The 24,193-nt window shown below is 40.3% G+C and overlaps 1 protein-coding gene across 2 annotated transcripts in view; it reads left to right on the forward strand.

Moving 5' to 3' along the window:
• LOC109039804 (homeobox protein araucan) overlaps window positions 1-24,193 on the forward strand; it is a 162,029-nt gene that overhangs the window by 13,915 nt on the left and 123,921 nt on the right. The window contains exon 1 of one of the 2 annotated variants that reach the window (XM_019055478.2): window positions 23,442-24,117. The exons of the other annotated variant lie outside the window; for it this stretch is intronic. Coding sequence (XP_018911023.2) covers window positions 24,061-24,117 — 57 coding nt within the window. The 5' untranslated portion in view covers window positions 23,442-24,060. Of the gene's footprint in view, window positions 1-23,441; window positions 24,118-24,193 lie in introns of those variants that run through there. 2 annotated transcript variants of the gene reach the window in all.

Here is a 24,193-nt window from a genome sequence, read left to right on the forward strand (position 1 = left end):
CGTTTTTTATTGTCCGCCTGTGTTTTCGTTTCGTGCCCCTCTTTTCGCCCGCAGTGGAGGTCGCGGGAGGGGCGGGGGTCGGGGGGGGGGCGAAGGGTTTATTAATCCTGTCGCGACTTGCGGCCCTAGCGACGTATAGGATCGAACGTGATCTGCATAAAATCGTCGGTTGGAGGGATACTCCATCAATTGATAGCGCGTGTGCTGTAAAACGAATCGGGGCCTAAACAAGCTCCTCTTTGGTCATCTTAATAAGTTCGGCTTATTTTAAGAGAAAAACGTCGGAAACATTTGATATACGTCCCGTGAGTAGCTCTTGAATAGTTGCAGCATTTAAAGTTAAACTTGGAACGAGAAAATAATTCCGGGTGGTGGCCGTTAGTTTTCGATGAGTCGAGACTTCTTATACACAGTTCATTTGGATCGTAAATAGGAAAAAGGAAGGTAGGTCTTTTTCTCTCTTCTTACTTTCGTTATAGCGCCACCCGAGATGGTTCAAAAATCTTCGTACATTCCTACATCAAAATCTTCAGGAAGATCCCTTTGATGTGCCCGAGTGGTGATCCTAATTTGGAAAAATATTATCACACTGAAAAAAAAAGTTACGGGCTATATAGACACATCGTACGCTCTGGGCTCGAAAGCCGAAAGTTCCGGGTGCTATACCCGGAACTTTCGGGCACTGAACCCGGAACGCAGACGGTATGTCTATATGTATAGCCCGCAAGTACGGCTTTCACGGCCGGAGTTTTTTTTCTCAGTACTTTATCCAAGTTTTTTTTTTTTTTTTTTTGAACCGTTAGTAACCGATTTTCATCGTTTCCGTTGTCACCCCAACCAAGCGCTGACTCCAGGTGACGGATCGTTCAATGAACCGTTGAATTGTTGAATTTGCAGGTGTAAGTGCTTTTGGATCGGCGGGGGTTTCCAGACGTTGGGAGCCAAAGTCGAAGAGGGGGCACCAAGACCAACACTGTCACCGGGCGTCCGCCCCGGAGATGCGGGTTCCTGTTCCCTGCTCCGCTGTGACATTGACAGAAAACTAATGAATTACTTCACCCACCTGTCATTTGGAGGAAATTACCCGAATAGAGCCTCACGGACACTTGGTCAGTTGAGGTAACCGTGGGAATTGGAGGAACTTAAAAATGCGGTGAAAAAGTCATAACGAAGGTGATCTATCCGGAAACAGTTGTATCGTGGAATTTTACTGAAGGCTCCTAAAAATTGTTCTTTTTATAATGTCGAGTTGAATGCCTTTTTAGACCTTCTTTAATTACAATGTAAACCATACACTGAGAAAAAAAAAACCCTCCGGCCGTGGAAGCCGTACTTACGGGCTATACAGGGTGATCCAAAAGTCCCTTCCACCCCCTCTAACTTTTTACCTAATTGAGGTAAAGATTTGAAACTTGGGGGATATTCCTAGGTCAAAGGGAGCTACTTTTTGGCCCCCCTAAAATTTTCAGGGGGCCCCCCTTGGGGGGGCAACGGCCCCCAACTTTTAATTTTCAAATAGGAAGACCCCCTTTGTGATAGCTCGTTCGAAAGATCATAAAAAAAGAAAACTTTTCGCGCAAACCCGAAGTCAATATCTCAAACCGTTTCAAAATGGCGGCCGGTTAAAGTTCAAAATGGCCGAAAATTCACACCGGTTATTTGTCGATGGATTTGCGCGAAAATCGGTATGTAGGGGTATTTTGACAGGAGAAAAACGAATTTGACGTTAGATTTTCAAAAAAACCGAAATTTCCAAAATGGCGGCCGGTTAAAGTTCAAAATGACCAAAAATTGATTTTTTTAAATTCTAAGTTCAAATTTGTTTATCTTATGCCAAAATACTCTCAAATTCCAAGTTTTAGGCAAATCCATCAGTAAAAAACCGAGGTGACAATTTTCGGCCATTTTAAACTTTAACCGGCGGCCATTTTGGAAATTTCGGTTTTTTTGAAAATCTAACGTCAAATTCGTTTTTCTCGTGTCAAAATACCCCTACATACCGATTTTCGCGCAAATCCATCGACAAATAACCGGTGTGAATTTTCGGCCATTTTGAACTTTAACCGGCCGCCATTTTGAAACGGTTTGAGATATTGACTTCGGGTTTGCGCAAAAAGTTTTCTTTTTTTATGCTCTTTCGAACGAGCTATCACAAAGGGGGTCTTCCTATTTGAAAATTAAAAGTTGGGGGCCGTTGCCGCCCCAAGGGGGGCCCCCCTGAAAATTTTAGGGGGGCCAAAGAGTAGCTCCCTTTGACCTAGGAATATCCCCCAAGTTTCAAATCTTTACCTCAATTAGGTAAAAAGTTACAGGGGGTGGAAGGGACTTTTGGATCACCCTGTATAGACATACTACGGCGTTCCGGGAGAAGCACCGGAGGCAATCAAAGCTACGGCTTGAAGCAATCGGAATTTTCCTCATCTTAATTTCAATCCAAAGATTTGTTCAGGGTAACCCAAAAAATAAGAAAAAATATCAATCGCGCATCTTCACATTTAGGTCCTTTTATGTTCTACTTCCCGTATTAACACAAAGTGTTCGGCCGTGCAGATAATACTCGCTAAGACATTATGCTCATCAATAACCGTTTAGCGAAAATTAGTGTTGACTTCCGAACTCAACTTTTACCCCGCCCGACTGCCCGAGTACTTAGATTGTTAGGATGGGTTCTCTAAAATACGTGGATGGCATTTAACCAGCGCGATTACAGCGTTTTCAAAATCATGCAACTTCCTCTGTTCTTATAAAAATACTCAAAATACGCACGGTATTAAAATTCACACAATTATTTGCCTTGGAAATGAACAATTTTTTGCTGAGGAGCAAAAACCATTTATTTTTCTGGCAGCTTTGTTTGACAATTATGAAGGAGCAACATTTTTACAACACTGTACTCGCGCTGGTTCCTCTCTGCTGAATGCGATCCACATCACCTCCGAACAGGACGTTCCAGAGGGAGTCTAGAATTGTTTCCTCCGTGTCCGCATCGAAATACCTCCGAAATACATCCCGTAGCCCACTGCGCGGAGTGCAAAAGCACGGGGCTACGGCGAAAGTCTAACTGCACCTATTGCAGGTATCGTGATTTACATGACGTTGAATGAGGCCCGGGCCCGAGGGAAGAAAACCTCACGAGATCCCTCGGTGAGCCCCGACGCGGGTACCCAGACGTACTACTCGCGGCTCACGTGGAACTGGGGCTCGGGTGCTTTTGAGCGGGAGGTTGGAGGAGTCATCGCGTAGTCGGTCGCCGGTCGTGGACTCGGAACAATGTCTCTATTGCCCGCGGGAATCCAACTCCGGCGCGGCCCGTCGCGGACTTTGGAATTGCCGCCTGATCCCGGGCCGCGATAAGGGATCCCCGGTCCCCGTGTTACCAGGGAGTCGCATTTTCCGAGTGGAGCATACAGATCTCCTGCGGGATTGCCAGTCTAGCATGAGAATGGAATCACGCCCGGGACCGGGTTCCTATCGCGGAATTTACCGGAATACGCCTGTTGGAGAATCTGCGCACTGAAAAATAAAAAAAAATTATGTTTTGACCCTAACCCCCCCCCCCAAATTTTGGCAGGCCCCAAAATCTCTTTACGTCATTGCTCCTATTCCTTGACAGTCAAAACCTCCAAGATTCGGAAATTTTTTGTTCCAATTTCCAAAACGATGTTAAAAACGACTTATCAACGGCAAAATTCCGCTTTTCGAGATCATGAGAACAAACGTCATCACACCAAAACGAAAACAGTCGAATTCGGCACCTAAACGGGCCCCGGTAGTCTACTGATACGTGCGCGACTGGGATTCGGAACTTTTTTGTTCCAATTGCTCCCACTCCATGGCCGTCAAAAGTTCCGGGATTCTTTTCAGATTTTTTCAGAAGTTCCGGGAAAGTTCCAAAAATGGCGAAAGATCCTGAACATCTCGGGAATTTTAAATGTTAGGGAAATAATTCAGGAAAATCTCAAAAGTTCTGAAATTCGGTACCAGTTCCAGGAATTGGGAGCACTGCTTTACGTGGACAAGGAGACCATAGACAGACATGGGCCTGGGCCTCCATGCAAATGGAGGCCCATGGGTGAACCCAGGATAACCTTTATCTTACTGAAGCAGCTCAGAAAACTTTTATTTCATTAGCATAATACCGGATCGAACCGAATTTTCTATCGTGCTTTTGGCGATTTTACCAGAGTTTCCCAGTAACTTTACCGGGGTCACCCAATAATTTGACGTGACGTCTCTTCACGCCGCAGAGATTTCGTAAGTAAGATTTGAACCAGGAACGTTATCAGTGTGAAATGTTAGAATTACCGCAATACGATGGTAAAGTTACCAGGACTTGATTATCATGGAGAAAGATAGTTATATCCGGAATAACCTGTAAAAATACCATTTTCGTGGTAAGCCTACAATTCTGTCTCAATTTTATTAGATTAGGTACCTATTAGGTAAGAAAAGTTAGTTGGTAAAGTAGCCAGCAGACTTAGATTTGGTATAATCGTCGATACTTTTGTTGTTTCGATGGTGATGTCTAAAATTTGATGAATTTCATTTACAGAGAAAAACTACGATGGACTAGTTCTATTACCTCTTCTTACGGATTTATCCTCTGGTTAAAAGACACGCACTCTGGGTACCTGTTAACGGGAGGTTTACAAAAAGGATTATTTTAAGCAGTGGTTGCAAACCAAAAAGTTAACCGTGGGTCGAAAACCAGAAATTTTCACCGAGGGTTAACTCTCACTAAAAATAACCCCTTGTCTTTATGTATATATATAAACACTACCCCTATTATTGTCCCTGTAAATCAACTGTGCGATTCCCAAACCACGTACCTCAAATTGCAGACTATTTGTCTTTTTTTGATTATCAGCGGAGACCTTTTCAACGTCGTTCTAGATAGATTCAAAAGATACATTTAGTGAAGCCCTAACCCCTGAATTTCAGGTGTCGTAAGGCCATCAAATTTTAGGCTTTGAGGCCTTTAATGATCAACATGTCGGGCCCCGGACTGCTAATTTGGCCCTGCTAAAGGGAGCAGTACATATTTTTTTTTTTTTTTACAACACCCTGAAAATTTATTCAGGGGTTCATAGAAGATCCATAGTATTTATGAAAGATTGAAAGAGGAAAACTACTCTCTGTAAGTCACGGTTTTTTTAGCGCACTGCATAGTACTTCCAAGTAAACTCTCAGCGTGCACCCATTTGTAAGTAAATGAAATTTTAAAATGAGTGATTTTCAATAAGAAAATGCACGTGTCGCAACCATCTCAGGCGTCCAAAACTGCATGTCGATCGATTTTCTTGGAACTCTCCGCCTCTGTAATTTTGATTCATTAAAGAAAGTAAGGATTAGGTATAGCTTTGGATTTCTGTAAGAGACCTGTTCTAACAGAGGTTGTTTTGACTAGGTATGCTGTGATACGGAATTTCCGAATTTTTTGTAAATTCGTGCTTTAATAGCAAACTTTAAAATTGTTTCCTTGTGTGCACATGTGTTTGCACAACAAATTTTGAAAATTCAAAATTATTTTAAATATTCAATATTCAATGGATATACAATTATATTACATATTCAATGAATACAATCACACTTTTGTCAGAGATTGGCCTGCGAACTGATGGTCAAATAGGACTCAATCAGAAGATTCCAAGAAATCGCACCAAACATATTATAAATTTAAGCACTTTGAAGGTATATATTTCCTTCTCAAAATTTCACACACACACCTAGATTTGCGCAAAAAAATTTCTGAAATTCACTTCGAACCAAGATGTTCGCGTTTTTATTTGGCATTAGCCACGATTTTGAATTTCCCGCCCCCGCCCTACATGCGTGCCATGCCTCTTGGCCTATCACAGAACTTGCATATTTTAGCTGTGTAATTTCAAATTATATTCAGGCAAGTGACGTAGGAGATTGGATTGCACTTTGCAAAAAGGAACCAAGATCATTCCAATGTTGCTAGAATTGTGCAATTAACATTCTTTGCAATAATATTACTGAGGTCATGCAAAAATTATGTTTACAAAAGGAATTTTCGTGTTGAATTTATAGTTTATTGGGAGTAATGATAAAACATGTTTAGATGATCTGTTTATATTTGCAAGGTAAAAAGGTTGCAAAATTTCAGCGACATTAAAATGCTCTTGGTTTCTTTTTTCTAAATGCAATTAATACGATTTGAAAGAATTTCTGTTGATTTTTCGTATATATCGCTCGAATCCCCAATTAACTTAGTGCAATTTTGGTTGGTTTTGTCAGTATATTTTTCACAGAAAGAATAGGAGAACAATATTCAGAGATGCGGAAACCTGTTTTTGCATGAACATCATCGATATGCGATATTTCCTCTACCGCAATTTCTTATCTTTAAACTCTTATCAAAATAAACAGGTTTTCACCATAAACTGACAACGCATCCGATTCATTAGTATGAAGTTAATAGCGGCTCCTGATTCTACACTCGCCTTTCCTCTTTCCCGCTTTTTCAATCCGGTAATTAATTCTTCCAACTATTCTATTATTACCGTCACTCCCTGGAAGACTTCGACGTGTTTATCTTGTCTGTTTGTTAATTGTTCCTTGTTCACTTGCTTTCTTCTGCTTTAAATATATATTACTCATTTTCATTTTCTCTCGTCAGTATTTATTCAAATAATTATTTCGTTTTTATATGCAGCTGACATGCACCCAAACTACCCGTATCCTGTGTGTTTAGCCTACCGTTCAACCTGCTTTTCTTGTCGTTGATTCGGTCATCATGTTCTTGCACTCGCCAGCACGCTACTACATCATTTTCTAATAACTCTGTGAAACGTTATAAACTTAGGCTTCTCAGATTTAGACCCGCAGGCAAATTGATTATTCGCAAGATTCTTGAATCCCTGCTTTCATAATTAATTAATGCAAAAAAATGCAACTTGATCTTAGGGTGTTAACATTCAATTTCGTAAGATAAAATGATAGCAAGTGTTGTAGATAAAATGGCGCAAGGTGTGGTGTATGCGCGAACAGATCATTTTTTAAATCGTCGAAGAGAAGAAATCACCTGCCATGACATTACATCTACATTGAACATCGTCATTACCCGCTGAATCACCAAAAAACACGTGAATATGTCATAAATTCCAACCGGACTTATTCGCTGCCATGAATCCATGACGAGGGGCCGTACATCATAGCTTGAGTGAGGTGTCTGAGATTGTGACGCCACACAATAGTTTTTTTTTTTTTTTTTTTTTTTTTTTTCAATTCTGAAAATTTTTTTGCTGCCGACCTTACCACACATTTTTTCGGGGATAAATCAACAACTTTGACATCTTTAGAAATGCCCCAAAAACATCTTCCCTTCCCCCACAACGCAATTATTTCGTCCATGTTCATTCTAAGAGTTGAAATTTAACCTACTCATGTTACGTAATCTAACCTGACCTAAACTAATGGAACTTTCATAACTTCCGCTTGCCTTTTCTTGTAATATTTGAATCGTATTCAGAAAAAAGGAACCAGAGCGATTATAGTATTTTCAAAATCGTGCAACTTCTTTTTTTTCAAAAATCCTTAATTTAAGTACATTATTAAAATAATTTACACAATTATTTTCCTTTAAAATTAACACTTTTTTGCTGGGAGGCTTCATTAATGCAAATGCTTGCTATTCTCAAAGATTTCCTAGATAATTATGAAGAAGCGACATTTTTACAACACTGTGATCGCGCTGATTCCTATTTGCTAACTGCGATCCATTTGAAGTTGCGGATTTTGAAAAAAATGGTCAGTCTTCTTGTAAAACAATTTGAAACATTTTCTGCGGACTATTTGCGGATCTTTCCACGCTCTTTTTGTGCATTTTAAGCAAATTCCAAACGACAGTTGCGATCAGGTCCGTGGGTGACAATATTCGGGAAACGTTGTGTTAAATGGATGACGAGTGTTAATGAGTAATAAGCCCAACGATGCCCGCTCCTGATTTACCTACACACACACGCACAGATCCATCAACACACACACGCATAACGACGGCGACAAATTGTCCTTCTCTGATGTTAAATAATTACACCGGGAATATGATAATCATGACATTCTGCTGACAGTGCTTACACTTGCTCGAACTGACAATCATTATCTGCATGTGAGCTTAACGGAAGGGGACAGTGCGTCAGGTGTAATTTAATGAAGGCCTCAGTGGCGCGCAATCAATCACGGCAAATGCGATTCAGAAATTAATGTCCGAAATGGCCGTCCGAATTCAAGTCGCTATCTACGATAGTTGTTAAACAAAGTGTGCTGAAATTTCATGATCGACGTTTACCATCCTCCAAAAACTAACAGTTTCAATAATTTCAGCGAATATTTTGTAACATAATTTCTGCACTTACAATCAGCGATTTGAAGACGAAAATAACAACTGAAAAACACCCCAAAAATAAAATAAAAAAAAACATGCCTCATGCCTATGAGCCACGTAATCTTCCATCCGAGATCCTGAGTTGGGCTTGGAGTTGCTATGCAACTAAACTAACTGCGAGACAAAGCATAGAGTGTCGCGTGAAATTGAAAGCGAGTTAAGCTTGAATAATGTCATCCAAATATTATTTGTCATGAAATCTTAATTTTAATTATTTTTGTGCCCCCAGTCAGGTTTAAATGGACTAAGCAACTATACGAGTTGCACAGAAAGATGAAGCTATTGTGTATTTTAATAACCACTGCTACAAATTGACCCAACCTCTTACATTACCATGCTGATGAAAAACGCCGTATGAAATTTCGAACGTTGCCAAATTTCCGCCAATAAAAATTTGTTAGTGAAAAATGTTGAATATTTTTGTCTTTTTGAGATACTCTGGTGCAGAAAGATTTAAAGGCAAAAACTTCACACGGTATACAAAAATTCATTCAAGCATGTTTTTTGTTGTTGTTATTTTTCATTTTACACTCATTGATATTTTATGGCTATAACTTCGATGGGACTTGCGTGAATAAAAAATATTATTTTGTCCTGTCGCTCCCCATTTTCCGATCACTTTTGAGCTCTCAATGCAATACTTCCGCTTGAGGCGTCCGAAGTTACGGACAGAATTCGTTTGTGGGCGGTACTACCATTTTTAAGAAGGTAGGGACTCGTTAAAAAAAAGAAAAAAAATGTGACGTGTCTTTGACATTCTCTGAAACCATCTAAGAATCCAGTATTCATAATTACGTACATGTACATTAGTGGTTCTCCCATTAATAACTTTATCAGTTTCAATATTCTTTTCCTGCACTTGAAGAAGCCGAGGAAACAAAAATGCCAAAACGGGGAATACAAGGAAGAAAATTTACCAGGAATAATTTCCAAGGAAAAATGAATAAACAAAAGATGAGAATGAATAGGATGAATAGGAGAATGCATACCGTGGAAAAGAAGAACGGTTATTAGGGGAGGCCTGTTGATAGAGGCCAACTCCGTTTTATGGCATATTTTCATAATTTCTGCGTGTTCAACTCGGATTATTATTGTTATTATTCTTTGTAATGAGCGTGACTATGGTTCTTTGATCACGCTGGTCGTGGAAACTCGCCACCCCATGTTATCATCGCTGTGTCGTTTTGTTTGTTTGCTCTTTACGTTTCCTCCTCCATTCGTCTTCCGTTTCCAGTCAGTTGGATGTATTTACGCTAAAAGGAACTATGTTACACGCAATCTCTATGCACATAGTTCCTTTCAGCATAATATGTTCAGTTCTCGTTCCTGTCGATGAGCTGTTGTCAGATTTCTGCCCTGTCAGCAATATTAAATGGACCGCGTTTTGCAAATGGAACCAAGTCACATTAGCAATTGCCAAATTTAATCGGGCAATTTAATTTTTTACAAGAAAACGTTCGTGCGGATTCCTCTGAAAATCATTGGCGGATCTAGCACATTTGCAACGTTGTCTCCTTTTAAACCTATGGAAATGTATCGATTCTTGGAGGGGCCAGGTGCTCCGACGAGAATCGATCATTTAGCATAGGTTTAAATGGAGAAAATCCGGTGTTGCCAAATTGCTGGATCCGTCTCTGCAGAAAATGTTAGGGGATTTGCTTCCCACTATGCAGAAAATTCACTGAAATCCGTACAAAAATCCTCACAACCGTTTTCATGTAAAAAATTAAATTGTGGAATTAAATTTGGCAATAGCTAACGTGGTTAGGTACCAATCTGCTCAACGCGGTCTAAATAGGTCAGTTTGCGTTAGTCAAAGAATCATACTTTGATGGTTTCAGCTTATAGATCAGTAAACTCAAGGAGAACTGTTTGAACGTCACAATTTTACGTACTGTGTCTACGGGGATATACCCGTCAAAAAACACGGCGTATTTTATCACCCACCACCGTAATGGATACCTACCGTGATCCCATCCGCATTCTCCGTGGAGCAGCCAAATCGATGAAACAAAGGTGAAGGAAACCATGGTATACTCCACCGCATTGAATGGCGGCACTATCCGTGTCTTTCGATGAGGGATGTCACTGTTAATATCTGACGTTGAAACTCGGCGTTTGAACCTATCATAGTATTTCTTGATGATATTTGAGCCTCAGTCATCATAAAAGATTCTATAGCTAGCGCACCAGATCCATCAGGATGATACTGGAGTACCTATATAGAGAGAATAAGGAGAGCTCTTACAGCCCAAAAGGGTAGAAAACCTTCTAGCACAAACAATGTCACTGCCAATCTCCAGCTTCCAATATCAAACCAAAATGGCCAAGAATGTTCATAAATATGCGTTCTTCCGCAATAAAAAGAGTAAATTTATATGAAAATCAAGTCAAATACGTGGTTTACAAATGGATAATTTGAATTCATGTAGGTTGGCTGCTCTTTTAGGCCCTAAAAGCTCCATGACCCAATCTCACAAATACCAACAGTCCATTCTCCTCCTATACAGGGTGATCTAGGGTTTAACGGCCGGACTGCAGGAGCCGAAAAACTCCCAAACCCTCTCTTTAAATTGAGGTTTCGATTTTTATAGATCAATTATGAATCCAGGGCATAAAAGTACAGGTGAGTACAAATTTTCATGAGATTAGGCTCACAACCGTTGCCAAAATTCAGGAAAAACGATTTATTTTCCGAAATTTTGGAGCTGTAGCTCTGACTGGGAGCACTTTTGGAAAAACTTTATACAGCAAAAAAGTCTCATTTGATCCAAAGAGCACGCTCCTGCAGTCTGGCTGTTAAACTCCGGATCACCTTGTATAGGTACTCTAGTGGATACCAGCGGGCTGATTGTTGAAATTGTTTGACAAAGCGATAGATAAAAAAGACACAGAGAGTATAGAGCGAGCCAATTGGATGATACGGGTGGTTCTTAATAGACTTAGAGGGTGAATGATGGACTAACTAAAGGTTCTCTCGTGGGCTGCCGTCAGTTAGTCTAGTACCTACTTTGTCCACCGCAACCACCCGCTTTCACCAATAGGATTTCCCCATATCCTTTTTGTCATCTTTGTCTATAGCTTCGTCTACCAATTTCCAACTATCAGCCCGCTGGGTGATCGTCATACACTCCTCTCTTTTACCTGATTTTTTCCCCTCCCTTCCTCTTCAAGAAAATCCGTACAAGAAAGGAGACAGACCGAACGAGGCTAATAAATGAAGGGAAACGGCGGAAAAATGTCTGGTTAACCTGCGCACGAAAGAGATCCATCATTAGCTACGTGTCTGAGTTTTCGATTTCAATAAATCGACCGGGCCAGCCGCGGTCGGCCTCGGAGGAAGAAGAAGGAAAACTACTCCGGGAGGTGGCAAGGAGGGGAGGGGGAGGGGAGGGGGGTAATGAGTCTCGGGATCGGGATGAATCAATCGAATTCTCCGCGTAGGCGGGAGGAGGGGGTGAGTTATAGAGTGACAGACGAAATCGGAATATAATGAATGGGGACACGGCGCCTATATCCGGTCGAGGCCCCACCCGAATTTGGTCCGGCCTCCCGCCCCCTCCCCCTGCCCCCCTGCCCCCTCCTCCCCCAGTGCCATTAATCTGAGCGTGGCTCGCGACCAAGTTTACATAGTTATAATACATCCATAGCCGGATAATACCTATGTTGCAAGATAATACACTTAGTCGCGGTTTTTTTGTTGGACTGATCAGGATTACAATCCTGATTTATTGAAATCAATAGACAAAGCTATAGACAAAGAAGAGAGAACGGGTATGGAGGGATCCTAGTGGTGGAAGCGGGTGATTGCAATGGATAAAGGTGGTAGGCTATGGACTAACTAACGGCAACCCTCGGGCTATTGTTAGTTCATCATTTTCTCACTCAGTCTATACAGGAACAACCAACTTCAATCAGTGGGATCCCTCCATATTACTTCAATCTTCTTTGTCTATGGCTTTGCATATGTCTATCCATTTCCCTCTCCGTTTAATTTCTCAATCAGCGAAGAAGTGGAGGCATAACGCAACGCTCTATTTACAAGAATATTTTCAAGGAAGTGAATGAGGATATTATGGCTGTCTAAAAATATTGGGAGGCAAAATAAAAAGCTTCGTTTCTGGGCTTACGGTTTAGAGTATTAAAATTTAATTGCGTCTGCATGTGTTCAATTATACTCTTGTTCCGCCAGAAGCATACACGTGCTAGGATATTACAGAACGAGGAATGATACGAGGGTGGTTTAAAAAAATAAGAAAAGAAGAAAAACCAAAACAAGACATTTTGGAAGTTTAGCATTTGACCTATTCTAATTCCATACCAATAATTTTTTAAAGTTCAAATTCGTCAATATCAATGATCTTGGCGAAAAAAGCTGACATTTCATCCTCGCTAACTCACTAAAATACCATCAGTCATTCAATTGGACTGCATTTTGCAAAAAGGAACCAAGACCATTCCAATGCCACTAAGCTTGTGCAACTTTATTTACCTTGCAAATATAAACTGATTATCTAAAGAAGATTCATCTTTACTCTCAATAAACTATAAATTCAGGACGAAAATTACTTTTGTAAATTTAATTTTTTGCATGATTTCAGTAATGTGTTGCAAAGAATGTAAGTTGCACAATCCTAGCAACATTGGAATGCTCTTGGTTCCTTTTTGCAAAATGCAATCCAATTAATCAATCCGTAAATGATTCAATCAACCACCAAAGAAACTTGAGACGTAAAGAAGTGAAAAACTGAATAACTGGACAGGGTGATAAGAAATTATGCATCTAAGGTTTTAGCCTTATTTCCATCATTTTTAGCTATGTTTTCATATTTTTTTATTTACACGACATGAGTTCCTCATAGTTGCTCATCATTACTAGATCTCCTAGGAATTATTATATGTAATCAGGTATCAGGAATGGTTTATTTAAAAGTGCTTAAAGGGCTGATTTCGCTGTATTTTTTATTATAATTTCTTTTATGGAAAATCGCAGGAACATAGACTTAAAAGTGAGAAAGTGCACCGCATAGTAACGTCAGCTGGCGGCATTCCCCATTTAAGCACATGTATTTTGGCACATAAGAGCATTTTTTCATATTTCCTCCAATATTTGTTCAAGCTATAAACCGAGGGTACACTGAAAAAAAATGTACTTGACTTAAGCATGATGATTCTTGAATTTGCCGCTAAGATTTTTTTTTTTTATTATTATTGAAGCTGACTTTTTCTTAATACAAGAAAAATACGGCTTTGGTTAAGCAAAAAAGTTGTTTATATCAAGCAGCAAAATTCTTGATTTAAGAAAAAGTTACTTCTTGACGGCAAATTTAAGATTCTTTTATTTTCAGTGTATCTTCGTGTTTAGTTCACTCAGTAGTTTCCACTTAAACACGATATTCATCGAATATCAGAAATAATTCTCCAGGTAATACTCAAATTATTTTTATATCCACGTGGTGCACAGTTTGGCAGGCATGATCCTGGCGCCTCACATTCAACCGGTTCGAAGGATGATTTTTTACGCGCTCCCTAACGTCTTTTTTTTTTTTTTTTTTTTTTTTTTTTTTTTTTTCGTTTTCCTCTCGGGAAACTTGTGGTTGCGTATTTACGATTGTGATGGGGCTGGAGAAGAACAGGAGAAGGAAAGAGTCGAGGGTCCTTCTTGAACGGAACGAGGAGACTCTTGTCGTTGTTAGATCCGATTATGACGCCCGAATGGCCCCAAACAGCTCAGTGGCGTGGCGTGCTTCGCGATATATCGATTGACTGCCATTTAAATCTATGGAATAGGACCGATAAACAGGGTTTTTGCAAAGGACACCTTAATAATCGATTCTGTATCATAGCTTCAAATGGGGAAATATCGATAATCGATCATTCACGCCTCGCCACTGAAACAGCTGTTGGTGGCGCTGGCGCGACCGAGCAGGATTTTTTCTCGCGTGTCTGAGTTGAAGATTTTGCCGAGATTACGAGGGTTTTGAGTCGGCCGAAATGAAGATCGCTCCGCAACGGACATTGTCCCGTCTATCGGTGTCGCCATAGGCGGCACCAGCGATATTAAACGCCCGAAAAATTCGGTCAACGAGACCCCCGAGAATTTTTTGGAAGAACCAAGTTTCAACCTCTTCTCTCTGTGGTGAAAAAACCATCGAACTTGGTGGACCCACCCCACAGGAGTGATGATAATGCAAAAAATAAACAATTCAGACAGTGGGTAACAATGTTTTTTTATCACACAAATAATACCAAAACGTTTCGGCTGAAAACTTAGCCTCCCTCAGTTGAGTAAAAGACAGTAAAAAATTCAAAAATCTAAGACCTTGGTACTTGGCTGTACCATTCAAAGCGAAAGAAAAAAGAAATAAAAGAAATTTTGAAACCAAAAATAAAACCAAATTTTGAAAATACCAAACCATGGTCTTCCAATATGGTCTTTGATAATTTTCACTCTTTCGCCATTTTTTCTTAAACATACTGCTCTACTTTCTAGCGCAAAATTTTAGAAAATACTGTTCATTAAAAAAGACTACGAAAAAAAAGCGATATCCTGAACAAACACGATAATTTAATTAGGCTTTCTCTGGAAAGGTAAATGTAACAGGAAATTTGCAACGTCCCAAATCGAGATACGTGGTTTAGTAGTTTCCCTCAGTTTTACAGCCGATGGATGAGCGGAAAGAGGCTAATTTCATCTCAGCGCCTGGATGCAACTATACGTGTTCCATGGATGAGCGTGTTGCGTAAAAAAACTTGAAGGCGCCTTGACTTTTCTTGCCTGCACCGAAATGCACGCAATCCGCAAGTTGCGCTGCACGCCACGCTGCACCGGTGTTTTCAATCACCACTGCGGTGGCGAAAATACTAGACCACGGACCTCTAATACGATCTTTGATAATTTTCACTCGTTTTTCATTTTTTCTCAAAAACACCCCCTAAGCCGATCGATTTCAATGTATCGATATCGATGGTAAATTGGAGACAATTCTCGCAAGAATGCTTTGAAACTTTGGAAGATGATTTTTGACACGAGCATTCCTCGATGATTGATCTATAGACTGAAAATTAAATTTTCTCAAAAAACCTACATCGAGGTTAAAATGTAAAAATTATAGAGATCGCACACGCACCGAAAAAAAAGTGAAGTTGATTTAACATTCTGGATGTGAAAAAGTGTACGAGAACTTAAAAAATGATGAATTACCCGCCGCAGCTCTTAGTTCTACATCTTGGCATTGCTGAAGTAACCGCTGTAGCAGCATGTGTTCTTTTCATGAAAATTTAATTCAATTTTAATTTTATTTTCTTGTTTTTTTCTTCATTTTAATTTTTTTAAAAATGTTTTCCCTTTGGCACTTTTTTTACACCGAGAATGTCAAATCAGCTTCACTTTTTTCTGGTGTCGAGTGTTTTGCGCAAAAGCTGAATATCTCAGACCGCAAGCCCTCGATCCTGCTAGAGCCCCTTCATACTGAGAGTCAAGACATCACCCCTCATGGAGTCACAAACGGGAATAAAGATTACAGAAATTGAACGTTCTTTGTAATCTTTGATCGGCCCATTCTTCAGTTCCTTCTCTCATTCCGTTTGTTCCTTGCCGAACCCGTAATTTCCTGATCCATTCCAGATTATAATCTTTGCAATCGGTGAAAATGTAATCTTTATTCCCGTTTGTGACACTGTGAAGGCCTAAAATATGGGAACCAATCAGAAATGGATTCACATTGTCTTGACTCTCAGTATAAAGGGACTCTAGATCCTGCTTGCGAGGGCTCCGTTCGTCATGGACTTGAGCCGATTTTGAATTGGAAGGAAGGAAAATAAAGGAAGGAACGAGGTTAAGTTGGAGCGGAGGAAGGCGACTTCTGGTGGAAGCGAGAATGATGGATTGACGCGGGCAATTAGCACCCGGCCGGACGGTGCCCGGGCCGGGGACGGACAATGTTAAGTTCACACGTCGGAGAAGCAAGAGGAACAGCACTGCACAACCGATAACTCGGGGCCGTCTCTGATTAATGAATCAGTTTATTTTGGTGCAAGGAAAAAGAAAATAAAAAAATGGATACAACGCCAGGAGACTATGAAAAACGGAACAATTAAATTAATCTTGCGACGTATCTTATCCTCCCGCTCGTCTGCATACATCATGGTTGACGGCCGCCAGCGTCTTGAAGTAAAGCAGTCTCCTCTCGTGTTAATATGAGTTGTGCCAAGCATGCAATTCTACAATTAATCAAGTTCCAGCCTCAGCTTTTATTATTCCTTCGATTCGACACTCCGATGGTTTCGGTGGAAGAGTCGTATGAATATAAAATCTTAAAAATAAGTATGATATCAAGTTGGATCACATTTAGCGAAAAGGAACCAGCGCAATTACAGCGTTTTCAAAATCGTGAGACTTTCTTTTTTTCTTTTAAACATACTTAATAAGTGCACAGTAACATTAACAATTTTTTGGAAGAAAGCCAAAACTATTTGCTATATTCTGGGAGAATTTTTTTTGACATTCCGATGGTTTCGGTGGAAGAGTCGTATGAATGTAAAAACTTAAAAATAAGTGTGATATCAAGTTGGGTCACATTTAGCGAAAAGGAACCAGCGCAATTACAGCGTTTTCAAAATTTTGAAACTGCTTTTTTTCTTTTAAAAACACTTGAAATATTTGGACCGAGTTTATCAGAAAGGAACCAACCCACATTTTCGGAAAAATTGAGTTAAGAATGTTCGAAGGTTCCAATGGTCGTATATTTTTTCCTGCCAAAAACTCAAAGTCGAAAAACAAAAATCGGTTTTGAAAAGAGATTTTCTACATTGAGTCTAATGGAGGAATAAAATTTCAAACCTCTTTTTCTCAGTTTCAACTTAGTGTGGGTTGGCGCCCTTCTGATAAACTAGGTCCATTCAGAGTATTAAAATTTACACAATTATTCTCCTTTGAAATTAATAATTTATTGATGGGAGGCAAAAATTATTTGCTATCCTGGGAGATTTTTTTAGATAATTATGCGGAAGCAACATTTTTAAAACACTGTAATCGCGCTGGTTCCTTATTGCTGAATGCAATCCAAGTATGATATCAAGATATTATGTATGGTCAGTCTTCTGTATTCTATAGTCGTTCCTCATAAAAAGCTCCTAGGCCTTATGTGGTTTAAAATGCAATTGAAGGTTTTTTGGAGATCTTTAACTTGCCATCATAACAAATGCAAAAACGAATCTCGAGTGAAATTCAATAGCATACCTTTGGTGACAGATCATAACAAAATATAAACTTGATTTGTTTCTATAAATATTTAAAAATACAAACCGAGGTCCAAGTAACATGGCTGCATGTACAACTAACGTAGCCATTGAAGCACCACTACAAATAAGATAAACGGAACTTACACAATATGAACATAGAACAAGGAAAAGGACGTGCATTGATGACGGCGCAGAGATACAACTATTCGTACTTGATGGATGTCCGTGCTGCGTCTGGAAAATTGAAGGCGCGATGGCGTGAGACGTGAACTCACAATGCTCCGCTCTATACTGCCAACAAGGAGTCGCTCAGATTCGGGAGAAACGTTGTAAAGCAAGACGTGAATACGTCTCTCCGGTCTTCGGCCGTGTTGCTTATGTAGCCCTTGAAGCACCACCACAAATAAGACAAACGGCACAAACACAATATGAAAATAGTACAAGGAGAAGACGTGCATTGATGACGGCGCAGGGATACAACTATTCGTACTTGATGGATGTCCGTGTTGCGTCTGAAAAATTGAAGGCGTTATGGCCCGAGGAGGAGACTCATAATCAAAGAGGTGTCATTCAGATTTGGTAGAAAAGTTCTCCTACCCTCGACTGCGTTGACTCTCGATGTTTTTCTTTTTTCAGTTTGATGTCTGATTCTTTTTTAGGATATATTTGTAGATCTATACAGGGTGATCAAAAATTCCCTTCCACTCCCTCTAACTTTTCATCTAATTGATGTATAAATTTGAAACTTGGAGGATGCTCTTAAGTTAAAGAGAGCTACTTTTCAGCCAACCCCTCCCCCCCTAAAATTTCAAGGGGTTTACCACACTTTTATCAAATTAAATGACCCCCCCCCCTTGTGACACCTCGTTCAAAAGGACATGTAAAAAGAAAACCTTTCGAGGGAATCACAAAATTTTTATCTCAGATCATTTCAAAATGGCAGCCGGATAATGTTCAAAATGACCAGTAATCGGCACCTCTGCTTTTGGCGAGGGATTTGACTGAAACTCTGTATCCATGGGTGTTTTGGCGCGAAAAAATCAATTTAACGTTAGATTATTTAAAAAACCGAGTCTTTTAAAACGGGAGTCCGTTTAATTTCAAAAATGAAAGTGAGGATTCTAGTCTCTGCCGCGCGCCATTAAGCGGATGACAGCACGTATAAGCGCAAACGGCTAGCGACTGGCGAGTGACCTGAAATGGAAACGATGAGCTCTGAAGGGAAGATATACGGACGTGCTTATGCTAAAAGGAACTATGTCTCATGTAAACCCTATGCTCATAGTTCCTTTTAGTACAAATACATCCATATCGAGAATGAGCGCGATATTCGGCGGATCGTGATTTGTGATTGACAGGGAACAATCAATCGGCGCTGCTGGAAGAAACATGGGGTCTGGCGGATTAGCCGCAGCGATGAGAAACGTGGTGCGCTAAGGAAAAATGCCGTATGAGCATCCGGATGTTGCCAAATTTCCCTGTATAAAAAATTCATTTTTGAGGATGTTTGTGAATGTTTTTTCCTGAAATGTTCAGATACTGTAGATTCAATTGCAAAGTATATTCTCTAAAAAATTGAGTGAAAAATATCGACTAATTTCTGTGAAATTCGTATTTTATCAGAATGAACTTGGCAACGTCTGAAGGCTCTTACGACGTTTTTCCTTAGCACGGCAGTGTGGCTCGGTGCAGCGCTATGACAGGGCATGTCCTATATGCTGGGTCGAAGGGTAGGTAATCGATTTCCATTTTGCATTTCCATACCGCATCAAAGCGCATGGCCAGCTTTTTAATAACCTCTGGAGAACTGCATATAGTTACGGTACCCTTATCCTGATGTCCTTATTTTTTTTGTTTCATTACGGATTCGGTGATCCTCCATCTTCCCTAACCCATCCAAAGCAGATATAATCTTTCGTAAGTCTGTGGATCCCCGATGAATTTAGAGTGTTGGGTTGTTTTCTCAAATTAAGAGATTGCAAATATCTGGAATGTGATGGATTTAATTTATATTTGAAAACCGCTCGGTGCTGTGAGCTGGAAAATATACGTGGGTGCTAAATTGGACAATAATGCCGGGAATTATAACAGAATGACCTAATCTGTTGAATTAGATGTGTTTAAAAATGGGAAATGCCACCTGATGTCATTACAAGGGGAGAAGTTTCCACACTTTTAAACTTATTTTCCTCCAATTTTACATGTCAGAAAAAATTGTCAAAGATTGAGCGCTTTCAAACATCGGTGATACTTTCTGGTCTACCAGGCAGTTAGTTTAGTTGCCTATGCGAACCAAACCCAACTAAAGATCACTGATTTCACCCCACACAATCGGGAGTGTGCTTTGTGCTAACTAGTGCCATGCAATGAAGTGAGAAAAAAGTGTGTTTAAATTCCAAATTATAAATTCTCCATAGGTTTAAATGGCAGATCAATATGGATATATTGCAAAGCACGTCACGCCACTAAACCATACTTTGGTGTATATCCCCTCCCCCTATTGAAACGCAATTTTCCTTCCAAAAATGTCCCTTAATTTTCCCTTTGAGGCAATTTTTTGCATTGATTCGAGTAAGGAAAGTGTCACTTAAACAGTTGTGTACAGCTAATTTTCAATTCAACCTCTGATTGGTCTAAAATCATGTTGCAATTTAATCGACCACAAATTGCCGAATTCACTTGATTGACACACAAAGGCATCGAAAACTATCCATGTGTGAAATGAGGAAGAAACAATATCACGGTTGCCGGTGAGACGCGTGTCTCTCCGCATACTCAATGGTCAAAGCAATAACGGCGAAGGAGAAATGAGTTTTGGAAACACGTGTTTTCATGTTTGATTCGGGTGTGTTCACGTCAACACGGAATGTATGTTGTTTTAACCAGTTTCCAACATGCAATATGACAATGTATCCCGAAGCGTGCTGTGTACTGTACATTCTGCCTGCTTAACTCAAAGAGCACATAGGATAGAAGTTTAGACAGGACGCAGTTCATTTTTCTAAAAATGATCAGTGTTGTTGAGCAGCTAGCCCCAAACTATAGTGGATTTAACTAAAGAACAGTTGATTGAGAGCACACAATTTCACTTAATCTTGATTTATATCATTACAATGCTTTAGCTGATCAACAGATAATAATTTTAAACAAGGAAGGACCTAAAACAGCCTAACTGTTTTTCATGATGCCCAATTTTCTCTCATGTTTTTTTTTAAACAGGAAACTAAGAAACACAAAGCCTCGAAACATTGTTTGCATTTTCCTCAGATTGTGAAAAATTTGCTGACAACAAAATTTTGATTCATAATGCAGCTCAGTTCCCTGATATAAAAACAATCGGGAAAAGAAATTAGGCAACTTTTTCTGCACGTCTGCTGGATTGTGAAGAACATGCTTACAACAAAATTTCGGTTCCGAATGTAGCGTAGTTTCCTGATATAAAAAAACAAACGAGAAAAGGAATCAGGCAACGCTGATTTATAGTTAGGCTGATTTTTGTGAAGCATTAAACTATCTGGGAAGAAGGAGCAAGACCTCTCGAAAAATAGGGTGAATGAGGGGGGGGGGGGTCTGAATCGAGAGCCTCCCCTCAAAAGTAGGTGAAAATTGAACCTTTTAAAGGCAAAGTTACATGCTTCTGTGCGATTACCCGTTTGTAAATTACAAGGTTTCCAAAATTTGAATAATTTTATAGGGTGACAAGTGAGGCGAGACATACGATTATGGGATATTGTTTACGTGCATTCAAGTGCCCTCCAGCAAAAGGATGCCCTCCAGTAGACATAGTGGAGGGTGCCCTGGGACTCGAAATGGGGCGATACTTCTACTTTCATCAATTAAAAAATTAAGGAGATAAAATCATCGTCCATGAGTGGTTTTACACGAAAGGTTTAGATGCACTGTAGCGAGTCTTCTAGGAACTGTGGGGCAGCTTGCGCATTAAACGCATCACTATGTTTTATTCGGTGTGCACTTCGTAACTACTGAAGTATGACTTACATGAATGAGCTGAAACTCAAAATAATTGGAAGAGGGTTTAATGATGACGTTACTGTAAGAATACAGGGGATTTTGAGACTCCCAAAAATACGTCACCAGCCACAGCGTTTTAAGCAATTTCAAATTTGGACTGAAAAGTTGCTGGTACCTTGATAGTCCTTGATGGCGTCCTAGAAAAAATGCAACTCGAAATTTCACCCTAAAATATAAATTTTTGGTATGGGGGAATCGTTTCCACCAAATGGAGATTTGTGAGTGACCTCTTCTTGTGGACCTCGAATAAGTACACTGGAAAAAAAACACATTGGATCTAGAGTCCAGACTCTTAAAAACATCGACAAGAAAAAATACTCTTGATTCAATCTGATTTTTGCTTAAATCAAGAACCAAGCCTCTTAAATTGAGCGAATTTCCTTTTGATTTAAGCTTCAATCTGATTGAATCAAGAGTATTTTTTCTTGTCAACGTTTTTAAGAATCTGGACTCTAGATCTAATGTGTTTTTTTTCCAGTGTATTAATCGACACGTAGAGCATTTAAGGCGGTTTACAAAATAATAAAAAAAGGCATTTGGAAAAAAGTATGCTACTTTCAACTATGTTTATGGCTGATTTTGGAACCAAGCAGAACGTGAACCGCACGAGCCATCAGCCCAGAGATTAGCAACCATACCCCTAGCCGGCGCCAAAATCAATCATTGGAATATAGTTGAAATCATCAACATTTTTCCGTGAAAAAAAAGTAAAATGAATATATATAGGAGTAGGGAAAATTGATTGAGTGAGGAGGTTATTGTAAGTAAGGTCCTAATGCAACGGGGCATTTTCCGGTGGGTTTCATCGGAGCATAGGCGAATCCAGAAATTTGGCAATTTGATTTCCTCCATTTAAATCTATATTAAATAATCGATTATTGTCGGCGCACCTAGCCCCTCCAAGAATCGATACATTTCCATAGGTCCAAATGGAAAAGAAACAATGTTGGCAAGTTGCTAGACCCGCCAGCATCGGAGAGGAGAATATACAAGAAATGCGATTAGCGAGGGTACGTATTGACATGAGCGACTGTTGGAGCATGCAAATAAATGGAGGATATGAATTCGCCACCAAGACCCCAACCGGATGAACATGTTCTGTACTCACGAGCACTTATCTATTAACGTCAAACCGTAGGCTCGACACTTGGGTGAATAGCGAATAGTGAGCGGAGGAAACCTCACTCTGCGCTGGACAGTAAAGATCAGCGCAGTACAATGTACATGTCGATAGGTTTCGCGTAGGCGAAAAATATTTTCCTCCCCCCGTCTGAAATCGTGAATAGCACGAAAAGGAAATGGTCTGGACAGCCCTTACGGCGCGCGGTCCGGGAGGGGATATTTATTATTTATCGCGGATGTTTCGTCGCGTTTAATACGAAACCTGCGAAGGTGAGTCTCCGGACAGTAATAATATTTTATTAAATCGTATAACAAAACTGATAATTTATTACTACGGTTTGAATTTGTATTCGCTTTCTCTTTTTCCCCGGCTGTGTACAACATTGGGAAAAAAAGCAAAAAACAAATTGTTGACAAGCGTTGCGGAGTCAAAGGGGAGCGAGGAAAATGGACTGCGGGCTCGGTGTCGGCGAGGCGGATTGTAGGGCGGTTTCAACAGCGAGGGGAAGCTCGCCGCGAGGGCGGGGCGCGGCGCGAGCGGCGCTCGCGATTGGCCGCGCGGGGAGCTTTTCTCCCCGCCCAGGCGCCGTGGAGGGGGAACTGGTCGGGCCCGTTGGTTCCTGATTTTGTCACTAGAGAGCCGTAGGTAGTCAGTGCGAGTCGAGCCGAGTGCGAGGTAGCGTATGTACTCCCGACAATTAGTGAACCCTTGCATTGAATGGAGGAAGGGGTGGAACGGGAAATTTCCCCTCAGCGCTAATCCCCAACCCCTACTACCCGTGACATCATGTAACGCAATCAACCCTTAGTCAATAATCAATTCAATAGTGTTTTCCTTTAAACAGTGCTTTCGTTTTCCTTTTTATGTTCGCTTTTTTCTCGTTTTTGTTACGGTTTTGTTCGCTTGTTTTTTTTATTTGTCCTCCTCGGTTCGTCCTCTCGGAGCGCCTCATTTAGTGTGCGGTTTTTTATGACACCGTGATATTTGTTTACGTGCGTTAAGTTCGTCGATCGTGAACGTCAAAATGTCCAGGACGTAAAGTGCCTTCGTCCTTACGCAAAATGTTGGAGTTTTCGGGTCGATCGTTATCGAACAGTTTTCGGTGACAGTGAATTTATATCGCATGACCAAATGTAAACACCGAGGCCCGGTCGGTTCGGATTCTGTCTGTGCTCCTGTCTGTGTTGCGCTTTGTTTTTGTTGTTGTTTTATTCCTTCTTAATGGACTAAGTAGTGTTAATCAAATCTTGGACTCATGATAATGTCAGCGTATCCTCAGTTTGGATATACCTACCCTGCTCCATCGTCTCAGGTACTGATACCGCTTTGTTAATGTTTGTTTATCTCATTGACAACCATTAGAACACTCCAGGATACTTTTGTCATCC

This window comes from Bemisia tabaci, chromosome 2 (genome assembly GCF_918797505.1).
Source record: "Bemisia tabaci chromosome 2, PGI_BMITA_v3".
NCBI lineage: Eukaryota > Metazoa > Arthropoda > Insecta > Hemiptera > Aleyrodidae > Bemisia > Bemisia tabaci.